The following is a 14,072-nucleotide window of genomic DNA, read 5'->3' on the forward strand; positions in this document are numbered from 1 at the left end:
CACAGCGGGGAGGGCACTTGCCTTCCACACGGCCGACCTGGGTTCATTCCTGACATCTCAGATGTGCCCCGAGCATGCCAGGAGTGATCCCAGAGGAAGGCCTGAGCTCTGAAATCAAGATTTCTTTCTGTGCTTTTTCAACATGGCCATGAATTTAAAGAACAAAGTTTCGGGAGTGACAGTACAATGGGTAGGGCATTTGCCCTGCAAGTAGTCAATCCGGGTTCAATCCCCGGCATCCCAGATGGTTTCCCAAGCACTGCTGGGAATGATTCCTGAGTGCAGAGCCAGGAGTAACCCCTGAGCATCACCAGGTATGACCCAAAAAGCAAAATAAATAAATAAACAAAACCAAAAAAAGAATCAAAGTTAATTTGTTGAGACAAATCACCTATATAGGCGATCAGATAAATGAAGCAATTTTTAAGCTATGGAATGACAGGACTCAGTTTCCAGTATTTTGCTGAAAGTAAGTTACTGATGTGAAGAATCGAGTTCACCCCTGATAACTAGAGCAGCCCCTTCTATTTTTGTATGCCCACCCCCAGCTACCACAACAAGTCATTATCTAGAAGTCTAGCATCACCAAGACTTCTCTGATGTGTCTGACCAGATTTAACTAGAAGGACTATAATTTATTATTCTCTTAGCTACTTAGACCATTCATGACAATGAAGTTTTACTTATGGCCCAAAGAGCGCTTATCAAAACCTTATACCAAGACTGCTCCCTACTCTCTCTCCCAACCATCATCAGTAAGTACAGGAATGCTGTATGTACTCCCAGCTCTGTATTTTCCCAGCTTATTCAGCCTCGTGCAGCCTGTGTGTTTGTAAACTCAGAAGCTTCAAGAAGGCTGTCCCCCCAGCGATGGACACAAACTCTGACCAGCCACGGCTCAGGGGCACAGGGAGATTATTCAAAGGAAGTCTGGAAAAATCTCTCACGAACCGGATCTCAGACTCGAGGGGTCCATCTCCCTTCACACTCATCACCCCAAAAGGGAAACACTGAGTAGGAGAGAACTAGCCCAGGCTTAATCCCCGATCGTAAAAGCTCTACCTAAAAGGCAAACGGAACGGCACACAAAAGAAAAGCTGAAATTAAGACCCACCTAAGGATTTCTCATCGGTGTGTGCTAAGGACAGACTTTCCATATATATAACCAAGGCTTCAAACACAAATTGTTCCACCAGAGCTTCTTCTTCCCTATAAAATAAACAGTAAGCACTGAGTCTCACCTAAGAAAATAATAAAGTAGGAACGAGTTAATGTCAGTAATGAGTAAGCAAGAGTTAACGTTATTTTAAAAGTACACACAGAGATTACACCTGGCTTTTAAAAACGTTCTCCAGTACTTCCAATCGGAATACCTCCAGTAACTCTCCAGAGCAGACTGGCCTCTTCCCTGCACCGAGGAGCGCTCAGACCTGCTCTCAGACCTCCTCCCACACTGGATCAAGGCTGAGTCCTGACCGAACACCATATTTTTAATGACCCTGTACAAAGAGGCACCAACTCCAAGCCCTCTGCAAGCATACCCAGTGTGGTTAAGAGATTATTCAACAAAGTCACCAGGGTCAAGGGCAGAGACAGATGCTGCGTGGCAGCTGTGTTCCAGGGCAACTTTCCTGGTTTCTACCAGGGTGCCTACCCCGTATTCCTTCCATTTCTTTGTGCTTTCACCTGAAGATGCTCTATGGCTACTTGGGCGTGGTGCTGGGGGCTGCTCCCCTAAGTGCCCTAAGGCAACCAGAGACCCTGAGGGGGGTTGGGCCTCTTGCACACAGAGTATGGCCTCTGACTGAGAGCTCTGAGTTCCCACCTCAGTCCCCTGCATCAGAAATAACAGCAGAACAGGCTAGAGCAATAGCACAGCAGGTAGGGTGTTTGTTTGCCTTATACGCGGACAACCTGGGTTCGATTCCCAGCAACCCATATGGTCCCCCTAGCACCACCAGGAGTGATTCCTGAGTGCATGAGCCAGGAGTAACCCCTGAGCATCGCCGGGTGTGACCCAAAAAGCAAAAAAAAAAAAATTAAAATTAGAAATAACAGCAGAACGGGCTGGAGCAATAGCACAGCAGGTAGGGTGTTTGCCTTGCACGCAGCCAACCTGGATTCGATTCCCAGCAACCCACATGGTCCCCCAAGCACCACCAGGGGTAATTCCTGAGTGCAGAACCAGGAGTAACACCTGTGTGTCACCAGGTGTGACCCAAAAAGCAAAAAAAAAAAAAAAAAAAAGTGTACAAAAAAAAAAGAAATAGCAGCAGGAAGAGTATAGAAACAAATGAATGTGATTATCTTCTTCCAGCGGGGTGAGGGCTCCCAAGCAGTGCTCAGGGGCCAGAGAACACTCCCAGCCATATCCAGCAGTCAGGTTCCGTGGTTCAACCCGGGCCAAGGAAGCAGAGCTGCTCAGGGCTTGTGGCGTTAAGGGTCACTAGGACACCTCACAGTGCCCAGGGTCTCTGGGGCCACACACGGGTGCCTCCCCCCCTCCTCTTTCTCTGTCTCTATCTCTCCATCTCTCTTTGTCTCTCTCTTCTCTCCTCTCCTCTTCTTTCTTTCTCTTCTGGGCCACGTCTGGATGCTCCAAGGTTGGTTACTCCAAGCTCTGTGCTCAGAGGTCATTACTGACCGTGCCCGGGGATGGGCCCCGGCCTCCTGCAGGCAATGCATGCACTTAGCTCAAATATCTCTCCAGCCCCTGAGGACCCTTTGATGGGGGGTGTGGGGACCGCACCCAGCTGTGCTCTGGGCTTATTTCTGACTCTGTGCTCAGAAGCCACTCCTCACAAGACTCAGGAAATCAATCTCAGTGCTCGGGGTGGGGGCTGGGCTCGTGCGTGCCATCTGGCTCAAACTCTCCGGCGCCTCCCAGCCCTTCCCTGGGCTCTGCTGCTCTGGCCTGTGGGTCTGAAGAGGCCATCCGACGGTCACTCTGCCCCACAGCTGCAGTGCGTCATCTAAGCGTCACGTCACCAAGCAAAACTCCTCGGCCTCTCCAGGCTCCTTTCCAAACCTGACTCCGGTCTACAAGCTGCAGGTCTCTGGGGCCCTGCGCGTGCATGGACAGCCAGCGGTCACTCCCAGGCAGTTGGCTCAGTGTCCACGCCTGGAGGTCCTCAGGGGCCAGGGCGAGGGCGTGGGGCTAGGGAACAGCGGCGGGGGGCCTGAGCGCAGACCCTCACGCAGGTTGGTATGACTCGAGCCCTGAGCCATCTCCCTGCCCAGCCCAGGCCCAGGGTCTGAGACGCTCTGGCTGACTGTCCCTCAGATGATCACCAGGAGAGTCTCCCACAACCCGCTCAGGGGCAGGCGCTCGACTGCGCTCTGCGTCACACCTCCTGTTCCTTTACATACTGGATTGTATCCACTGGTATTTCTAGGAGATTCTCAACTGGATTTTAACTCACTTTCCAGTCGCCACAGCATCTTGCCCTTGATAGATGGATCCGTCGCGCAAAATCACTCTGAAAGCAGAAAGGCCGGCTGCCTCCCTCCGGCAGAAGCAGCTTACCTGAATTCCCTGTATATGTTATTGAAAGCGAGCGAGGCTCCGAGCCGCTTGTAAGCGTTGGGATGAAGTGCAAGGCTGTAGAGGCGCTTGAAAAGCGACTTGGTGTTTACTGGGCTTCTTTCCTGCTGCTGCGGTGTCGTCTGCTTGATGGACCACTTAAGGAATTCCTGAATACACCGGCCACAAAAATCTCTCAAAGTACTGTCCACAGGGTCCACAATTCCTTCCTGAACAAAACATAAAATGACAGTACCTGATCCTGCGCTGAAGACAACCAGAGCGTGTCATGAAAATTGACGGCAAAATTCAGGTAAACCCTAGTGAACACATTTGTCTCAAATCAGAACTCACTCTACCATTCATTTTCTTTTGATATAAATAAAATAATTCATTACACAAAATGAGAATCTGAAAGATTTAAAAGAGAATGCTTTATATCACAAAACCATTAAGTGTTTTTCCTGCTGATTTTATTTTGCCTTACAACAGTACCTGAGAGGATCCATTTCTTGAGAGTACAGAAAGTAAGCCACCCTGAGCTGGTAAGACGGCTCCCTTGTGTGCAGGAGGCCTGCCAGGGTCAGAACCCTGAGTCAGAACCCCGGCAGGTACCGCACAGTCCGGTGCTAAGCTGAGAACAGGCCTGGGCACCACCAGCACAGCCACTGTCTGTAAGAGTTCTCGCCTAAGATCAATCCTCTGAACACCGAAAGCACACACCAACGGCCACTTGAATGTTCTCTTTCCCTTTCGGCATTCTCCCCCGTAGGCCTAGGTAAAGTCTAACTGGAAGGAGCACACTGCATGCCGAGGGGATTCTCTCTGCCCAGCGTGCAGTGTTCTGCTGTTCTGCCCACACACCTTCCAGCCCACCTCCAAGAGTTCTAGCGCACACAAACCCAGGCCCGGCCACGATCCTCGGGAGCACATCCAGCCCCCAGGGCCATTACGCCCTCTGCCTGGATTTCTTCTCATTTCCTAATTCTGGTCAAACTTAACACAGAATAAAAGATTCAAATCTTTTTTTTCTTTTTGGGTCACACACAGTGATGCTCAGGGGTTATTCCTGGCTCTGCACTCAGGAATTATTCCTGGTGGTGCTTGGGGGACCATATGGGATGCTGGGGATTGAACCCAGGTCGGCCGCGTGCAAGGCAAACACCCTACCCACTGTACTATCACTCCGGCCCCAAAAGATTCAAATCTCAATCTATCAACTTGCAAAAGGATGGAATCAAAGGACACAAGTTTGAACAAAACTGTCGTGTGTTTAACTGGGGGTTTTGATTTCAAAGTCAATTTGTAAATAAAACCAAAACTGTAAGGCGAACTTATAGGTTAAGATCAAGTAAGATGATACTTTACAAACACCTGACGAGGGCTGGAGCAATGGTACAGTGGTGAGGGCGTTGGCCTGGCACACAGCCCACCTGGGTTTTATCCCCGGCAGCCCATATGGTACCCACCACCAGGAGGGATTCCTGAGAACAGAGCCAGGATGAAGCTCTGAGCATCACCGGGTATGACCCAAAGCAACAATCTTAATTTCATACCCATCTTCCAAAAAGAAGCCCAGAGAACCAAAAAAAGTGTGAATAGTTGTTTACAAACTTATAAAAACATCACTTAATACATTATACATATATATGTATATATATATACACACACACACACACAATTTATATATATGGGACAGAGATATCGGGGAGCAGATACAATGCTTGCATTACATGCAGCTGACCTGGGTTTGATTCCAGGCACTAGCATATGCTCCCCCAAACCCCACCATGAGTAATTCATGAGTGCAGAGCCAGAAACAAATCCTGAGCACAGCATGGTGTGGTCACAAGAAGAAAAATAAAAGGAAAAAAAATTTTAAGAAACATAGTTAAGACAACTTATTATTAAAATAACCTTTCATCAATCTGAGACAGAAGAAAAAAACTGGGTAGATGCTATATTCTTCTGCTGTCTGAGCTTTTCTTTCAATTCTAAATAAAAATAAAAATAACCAGTCAGTAGGAATAACTGAAAAACAATCAATCGATCATTACTCACCAATATCGTTTCTAGCAAGGCAACAGTATCCTGACTTTCGAATTTCTTATTGTTCGTGAACCAGTGTATCAGCTGCATGACTAGTGGCTCATAGAGCTGCCTGGTAACCTGGAGAAACAAAATCATCAGCTTATTATTTACAGTGAGATGATTTCTATGAAACAGTTCCGCTTAAGAGAGAGAAGCAACATTAAGCACTATTATCACTAGACCTGAATTGGTTCCTTTTCCACTTCATGCACTCTGTCCCAGAAGTCTGGGGAAAAGACAGCCTAATAGCCATGTTCCTCAAATCAGGAGGTAACTTAGAGCTCTCGCTACGGATCCTCTTTATGCATCTGATCCTGGCCAGAGGGTTATTGTTATTCCAGTAAAAGGCGAAGTGAGACCCTATGGCTCCATAAACCTTCGGGTGTCAAATCAAAAACCTGATCAAGTCCCGAGCAATAGAAAGGGGAGCACAGACATGCAGGAAAACGCTCTAAGAACCTGCAGTGCTGAGGGGCTCTCGGCAACGCCATCTCCCCGGCAAAGACAGCAAAGGCAGAAACAGGCGGGCCCATATCCAACTGAAAGTCCTCTCAGGGCCAGGAGAGAGGACAGCAGGCAAGGAACCTGCCTTGCCTGCTGCTGATGCAGGGAGGTCTCCGGCACACCAATGGACACCCAAGACCACTAGGAGTGACCCCTGAGCACTGCCAGGTGGCCCCAAAACAGAAAAAAAAAAGCACCCTAAACAGATGCATGGCTGGGCGATGACTAGGAGGGCTAGAGTTCACGTCATACAGCCCAGGTGTGATTTCTAGTATTAAATTATCCCCAAGCGGCCCAGGAGCCACTCCCAACAAGGAAAGCATAAGAAATCAAGCCCAGGAGTTCTACTCTCACACTACTACTCAACACAGTGTTGAAAATCTGAGTCACAGCAACTAGTCAAGAAAAAGAAATGAAAGAAGTCACGTTAGAACTATCACAATTCATACTGATGACATACACATAGATTCCTCAAAAAATCTAACCCCCCCCCAAAAAAAGACAAAAAAACAACCTAGTAGACAGTCAAGGGGCAGGCTAGAGAATCAGTCCACAAACATCTTTTTTTGCTGGTGGTTTGGGTTTTCTTTGTTTCTGCACCTCTAGTGGTGCTGGGCCCCAGGGCTACCCCTGAGAGCACCAGAGCAGCCCGGGCAGCTCAGGGTCCAGACCCAGCTTCCCAATGGCACACACTCACTCGAGCCAGTTTCCTGGTCAATACAGGTTTCTTTGGCTTTTGGGGAGGTCACACCTGGTGATGCTCAAGGGTTACTCCCTCTGCACCTCTGCACTCAGGAATTACTCCTGGCGGTGCTCAGGGGACCATATGGGATGCTGGGAATCAAACCCAGGTCAGCCGCATGCAAGGCAAACGCCCTACCTACTGTGCTATCGCTCCAGCCGCACATTACACTTTTATATGCAAACCATAACATAGAGGAGAAAGAAAATTTCTTAATCCCGTTTACATTATGTCCCCAAAAAGTCAAGTCCTTAGCAAAGGAGGCAAAACAATCAGTGTAAGCCATAAATAACTATTAAAAGAAGAAGAAAACAATACGAGAGATACATTCATGCTCTTGGATTAGATGAATTAGCATCATTACAACAACCATCCTATGTGAAGTACTGCACGGATTCAATACAAACCTCATCAAAACTCCCTTAGCACTCTTCAAGGACATAGAAAAATACTGCTAAAATTTGTAGAAAACTCCCTAAATAACCAAAGCAAGTATGAAGCAGAGTACAGGAGGCATAGCATTTGCTGTCTTTAAACTACACTGCACAGTTATGCCAACCAACTTTATTCCAACTGTGTGGCTGGTAGAAAGGCAGATTCTCAGACCAATGGACTAGAACCAAGTCCAGAAGTAAACCATTAGACATCACCGCCATTATTTCCAATGTCTATTTCCACGACTACTGGATATAGTCCCGCAGTTTTTCACTACTTTTAAATCTATGACAAAGGCTATAGCTAATTCAGATGAAGATGTCCAGCTTTGGGTAACTGCTGACACAGTGGTTCCAAGACGTACAGCATATCAAGACTCCCTTTATAATTCCCCAATCACAGGTCATTTCATCTTTGGTTTGGGGGGCCACACCTAATGGTGCTCCGAGGTTACTCTGGCTCTGCACACAGGGATCACTCCTGGCAAACTTGGGGGACCATCATATGGGATGCCAAGGATCCAACCCAGTTGGGTCACATGCAAGGCAAACGCCCTTCCTGCTGGATACTCTCGTTGGCCCCTCTCTCTCTTAGAGAGATCAAATCAAAGAATCTGGGGTAGCAGTATCTTTTCCTTCTTTTTACTTTGTGGTGACACCCCGCAGTGATGGACACTGTTCCCAGGGGTGCACAAAGACTCTGCAGTGGTAAGGATCAGACCTGGGGTCCCAGGTACACACATGAATACTAGCCCTGTGATCGAGCTCCTTGGCCCACACCAACAGATCCAGAATGACTCCTCCCCAACTCAAAAGGTCTGTCAGTAATTTCAATCACAGCAACTTTGAAATTTTATTTTTAGGCCACACCCAGCAATGCTCAGGGATCCCTTCCGGAGGTGCTGGGGGAACTGTGTCTTGATGCTGGGGGTTCAAACTGTGTCAGCAGCAAGGTGAGCGTACTCTCTCTCTCTCTGGCCCAAAAACACAGCAACTCTTTGGTTTGCTTTGTTTTGTTTTGTTTGTGTCTGTTTTGGGGCCACACACACGGCTTACTCCTGGCTCTGCATTCAGGGATCATCCTGGTGGGCTCCGGAGACCACCGGGGGCTGGGATGGCACACGGGAGGGCAGCTTGCAAGGCAAACGCGCGACCTGATGTACTACTGCTCGGGCCCAGCAGGCTTCTTGAATTCCCACAGAACTTCTAAAAGCTTGAGAAGGTTTTCAGACTAAGATTCCTCCATTTACCTGATCGACATCACAGGCGAGGCGAAGCAGCACCGGGAAAGTCCTCTTGTAGAGCCGGTACAAGGGCGGGGGGCCCTGGCTGTTCTCAGGCATCTGCGCAGCCTTTCCCAGCATGAACACAACCACGCTGTGCAGCAGCTCACAGGCCGCCACCTAGAGCAGGCCAGGCGTTCGACAAGGGTTAGTTCTCAGGCTTACAAGAGACTATTTTAAAATGATACTCAACTCAACCACTATTTAAAAAAAAAAAAAGACCTTGTGTAGCAGATAATCATACCGAAATGTAAGCTAACTGGAAATAACATATCCTGCATATAATCATTCTTTCTATCTTTTTCCATCTGTATACAATGGTTAAGAAAACTTTAGAAACTATAATCGAAATACTCGTGAGAAATATATTCACCGGCTACAAATTACAGAATGTGCTTTACTTGTTAGCACATTTTCATTCCTGGAGTCCGGGGGGCGGGGGGAGGGATTGCACCTGCCGGAGCTCGGAGGACCCAGCCCCCTGCCTCGTCTGTGAACCCTTCTAGCACACTTCCCATGATGCCTTTCAGAAAACGTGTACTGGCAGCCTTTGAAAAAAAAAACACACCTGCTTTAAAAATTACAATCGATAGTCTCCAACTAGGCCCAGGAGATAAGAGTGCGGATGCTGCTGGCCCTGCTCGTGACAGACGCAGCCTCTTCTCCGCCTCAGGTATGACTCCATCGCAGCAGGAGGGAGCCCAGGGCCCGGAGCCAGGAGGGAGCTCCGAGCACCAGCAACACGGGCCCCGGAACAGAGACAGAGAGAGATTCCTGACCCCTGAAGCTGAGAGGGTCATCAAGCAGAGGCCGAGATACTCCCTCACGAGCAGGTTAGGAGTACTGCCAGGTTATCTAGTTAGATCCCTTGACGCTTCACCTGCATTAACCGCCTCTGATAACTGAGCAGTTCTCTCATTTTAGAAAATTCAAAGCGAATGATACTGGAACGGCAGAAACACGTGACCTGCTTCCTAACATTACATTATCTTAAAAGCAACGGGCTTTAAATAATGAGTGAAATAAAAAGCAGAAGTACTTTGGTTTGTCGGTCACTAGCAGAAAGTGCTAACTCTGTGAGTCGAGGCAGGAAGGTGTCCAGGTAGATGACGGGCTTCATCTCAAGGAACGGGACCGCAAAACTGAGCTTTTTCTCTCTGTCCCAGGCCATGTACTTCTTCATCATTTCATCTGACGTTGCAGCTGTTAAAAAGATTAAAAGCATTTTTAATTCACATTTTCTATTACCAACAGCTATAACTTATTAATATAATCGAAGCACTTATAATTTTAACATGTTCTTCTCTTGTGTGTAATTATGTTAGAAATCAATGATGCATTGTTTCTAGAGTTCATCTTAATTAAAAATGTTGAATTAAGCATTTTATTGAACGCTGGGGGCCAAAGCAATAGTACAGCGGGGAGGGCGTTTGCCTTGCACGCGGCTGACTCAGCATCCCATATGGGTACCCCGAGTACCACCAGGAGTAATTCCTGAGTGCAGAGTCAGGAGTAACCCCTGAGCATTGGCAGATGTGACCCCAAAAAAGCAAAAATAATTAAAAAATAATTTTAAGTAAGTTTAATTGCCTGGAATGTTTCATCCCCAATTTCAGTAAATTTGAGTTCAAGTTGGAACACTACCCTGCTGAATTAATCAGGTGGTAGAAACAAACATTTTTTTGTTTCTAAATGTTTCATTTGGCAAAATATTAGCTTGTGTAATTAGAAAATCTGCAAATCATATGCAGAATCATTATTAGAATGGACCATGACTGCCTATGCCCCAAATTAAGAAGACACATATCTACAAAAGGTTAATTTATTTCAAAGGAAGGTTTACCTGTTAGTAGATTTTTATTTACTTGTCCTCCTAATGAGCCAAGCAGTTTCACGACTCTAAGTCTTATTTCTTGTAAGGACAGTTCTTCACTCTGAAAATTTTAATATACAAACATGTTAGATATATACAACGTACGCAAACAATAAAATTTAAAATGGAAATTGATTCTCACAAAAACCTAAGTTAAAAATCAGAGGGCCTGGGGCAATAGCACAGTGGGGAGGGTGTTTGCCTTGCACGCAGCTGACCCAAATTCAATCCCCGGCCCAGACTCAATCCCCGGCATCCCATATGGTCCCTGGAGCGCCACCAGAGTGACTCCTGAGGGCAGAGCCAGGAGGAACCCCTGAGCATCACCAAGTGTGACCCCAAAAGCCAAATTAACTAATTAAGATACGAGGAATTTCTTACCGATGAAACGGCTTTTGATCTTTTCAGGTGCTTTAACACGACCTTATTAAATCCCTTCTGGGCAGCGCGGGCAAGTGCTGGTGCTTGCAAAGTCTCCTGGGTGTCCTCTGTTAACGGGAACAAAACCAGCGACAAACAGCATTAGCCGTTTCTCTGCTACATGTCAGGGAGACTGCAGTATACTGTCAAACACAGGCATAAAACCCCAGTTGGAATTCACCACCTGGAAATATTCAAAGTGGCCGGCTTGGCTCTAAGCACCACAGTCCACTGAAAAGAGCATGGCTCCTTGGAGAAGCAGCAAATTCCAGAGTACTGGACAGACACCAAGAGGCAAAAGCCTAAACATCCTATTTTCCAAAATTTTTAATTTTTGTTCCAGCCTGGAGGGCTGGAGCGATAGCACAGCGGGTAGGGCGTTTGCCTTGCACCCAGCCAACATGGCCGACCCGAGTTCGATTCCTCCGCCCCTCTCGGAGAGCCCGGCAAGCTACCGAGAGTATTCGATATGCCAGACACAGTAACAACAAAGTCTCCAATGGAGACGTTACTGGGCCCGCTCGAGCAAATCGATGATCAACGGGAGGGCCTTTACTTTACTTAATTTTTGTTGTCGTTTAGGACTGGAGCGATAGCACAGCGGGTAGGGCATTTGCACTGCACATGGTCGACCTGGGTTCGACTCTTCCGCCCCTCTCAGAGAACCTAGCAAACTACCGAGAGTATCCTGCCCACATGGCAGAACCTGGCAAGCTCCCCATGGCGTATTCGATATGCCAAACACAATAACGAGTCTCACAATGGAGACGTTACTGGGCCCACTCGAGCAAATCAATGAACAACGGGAGGACAGTGCGACAGTTGTCGTTTAGGCAACATGGATACTCTAATATATTGTTTATGGCCCTTATGTACGTCACTGCACCCCAGCAACACCAAAGTGCCCCACCGCCGTCTCCCCTCTAGTTTGCTCTTCACTCTCAACTTCTTCCTTAGGAATCAGAGTTTGATCAATCAAGCTCAGGGTCGCCACGGGTCCCGTCCACTCCCTGCTTTGTCCGCCTGCACCCACGGCTGAGTGAGACACACGGGACTGCTCCTCCCTCTGACTCACTCAACATGACACCCGTCAGTCCTAGCTCGGCTGAGGTCAACGGCCAGAGTCTGATCTTTCCTTCGAGTGGCAGCATTCCCCTGGGTTTTCATAACACAACTCCTTTCCTTCAGGTTTCCAGAGCCAAACCCTACATCGATCACCTTGTGCCAGGAAGAAACTACTCAAAGAGCCGGGTCCCCTCCCTACGCATGGGCATGAGCCGGGACCATCTGAGCATCAGAACGAATGACGAAGATCAGGGAAAAATAGACTCAGGGTCCCTAGGAAAACAAACAGGCGAGAAGCAAAGCTACTGCGCACACTAGAACCCCAACGAGCAGAAGCACGGAGTTGGAGCTGGAGAGTAATTCTGCGAGTCTCATCATGGCACGCTGATAAGAAGCACCGACGGGTGCTGAAAGGCCGACGGGCGAGCCTGCTGGGGAACAGGAATACTGGCAGCGGAGAGCGCCACCCGAGGGGCTCGTTCTAAATGAAGCTGGAATCGCCTTAGTCCGGAGCTTTCCGTTTCTGCCCCTTAGGAGTAAGCTTCCACGGGGGTCACGGCATATGCATCCAAGGCATCACGAAGGCCCCAAACACTGCTGCTTTGCTAAGATATGCCCTGTCACGCAACAGAAGAAACATCACGTAGATCCAGAAAATCAAGCTAGCACAGGGAACATAAAATCTGATTATGAAAATGAATATTTATAAAATATTTAACGTGTAACACTGACAATGCAGCCGAGGGTCCCTGGTGAGGCCCGCACACCCACACAGCCGAGGGTCCCTGGTGAGGCCCGCAAGCCCACACAGTTAAGGGTCCAGAGCGGGGCCACAGACCCACACAGCTGAGGGTCTGGGTCGCACACCCACACAGCTGAGGCACCATAACAAAGTGCAGCTGAGAGTCTACAGCAAGGCACACGCACACAGCTGAGGCTCTCTAGGGCCGCACACCCACACAGCTGAGGGTCTAGGGCCGCACACTGTGCAGCTGAGGGTGGGTGAGACACACCCGTGCAGCCAAGGTCCCTCTGCACGTCACGGGAAACACAGGATCACTCTCAGCACCAAGCACAGCAGGCGAGCTAGGAGCTCAGCTGGGATCCAGCAAGGTCACAGCCAGAAAGTGCAAACCCACACTGGCTCCCGCAGGGCTCAAAGAACGGAGAGACCTGCCCCAGCCCGGCGCAAGAAGAGGGAAAAATCTAAACTAGCCCAAGGCAAGGGCTGCAACTCCTCCTAGTGGAAAAACAAAAGCAGCACCTCAAGAGTTGGAAATCCACTCACCGAACGAGAAATCCAGAAATTCCTCTGAATGTTATGGAATTAGGGGGTCTCGTGAAATCGATGAAATTTAAATAGTTATCATGTATAAAATCACTAACTACACCAAATACATATCATCCGAGAAAATTTCTTTACTAGAAACCGAAGTTATACCAAAAAAAAAAAATGCAGGGCCTGAGTGCTAGCAGAGCAGGCGGGAGGCCTGCCACCACACAGCCAGCCCTGGAAAGCCCCGCACACCACACGGTCCCAGCGAGCCCCGCCAAGAGAAAATTTCCTGTGCAGAGCCAGAATACCCCGGGCGCACTGTCGGGTGTGGCCTAACAGCCCAAAACAAGTAAAAATAAATTTCGAGCTCCTAATGGAACAAGGTCCACGGATAGCGCAACACCAGCAAGTCTCAAGCAGGCGGCACGAAGCAAAGACCCAAGGCGGCAAAGCCAGGGATGACCCACCGGGGGGGCCCCGCGGTGCCAAAGCCCCAGGGACGCCACGTCCCCGAGTGTGCTCAGCGTCCTGCGGGGCGCAGCCGGCAGTGCTCAGGCACCCGGGTGGGGCCGGGAATGAGTGGGACCTCCCACGGGCAGGACAGGCCACGCCTTCTCTCCAGCCCTCGGATCCAGGCTGGTGATCAGGAGCCTGCACGGACCCAGCTCGGGGGCAGAGACTCAGCTCTGACGCCGGTCGGCCTGCTCCCGAGTGCCACCGGGCGTGTGCTGCTGGCCCTTAGCATGACGGCCATGGCCCCGAGCCCCCATCGTCAAAACACATCTTCAGACACCAAACTGAAGCCGACAAGCGTGAATGCCCAAATGTGAGCAAAACACGTCTTTTGTTGGGGGGGCCACA

The 14,072-nt window shown here is 48.9% G+C and overlaps 1 protein-coding gene across 1 annotated transcript in view; it reads right to left on the reverse strand.

The window, feature by feature from the left end:
- Positions 1-14,072, reverse strand: part of PRKDC (protein kinase, DNA-activated, catalytic subunit) — a 147,459-nt gene that overhangs the window by 105,304 nt on the left and 28,083 nt on the right. Inside the window, exons 22-28 of the mRNA XM_056112417.1 lie at positions 10,832-10,938; positions 10,421-10,511; positions 9,617-9,780; positions 8,545-8,697; positions 5,585-5,692; positions 3,527-3,753; positions 1,115-1,209 (exon numbers count right to left, since the gene is read on the reverse strand). Of these exons, the coding sequence (XP_055968392.1) occupies positions 1,115-1,209; positions 3,527-3,753; positions 5,585-5,692; positions 8,545-8,697; positions 9,617-9,780; positions 10,421-10,511; positions 10,832-10,938 (945 nt within the window). The remainder of the gene's footprint in view (positions 1-1,114; positions 1,210-3,526; positions 3,754-5,584; positions 5,693-8,544; positions 8,698-9,616; positions 9,781-10,420; positions 10,512-10,831; positions 10,939-14,072) is intronic.

This window comes from Sorex fumeus, unplaced genomic scaffold (genome assembly GCF_029834395.1).
Source record: "Sorex fumeus unplaced genomic scaffold, SorFum_2.1 ptg000002l, whole genome shotgun sequence".
NCBI lineage: Eukaryota > Metazoa > Chordata > Mammalia > Eulipotyphla > Soricidae > Sorex > Sorex fumeus.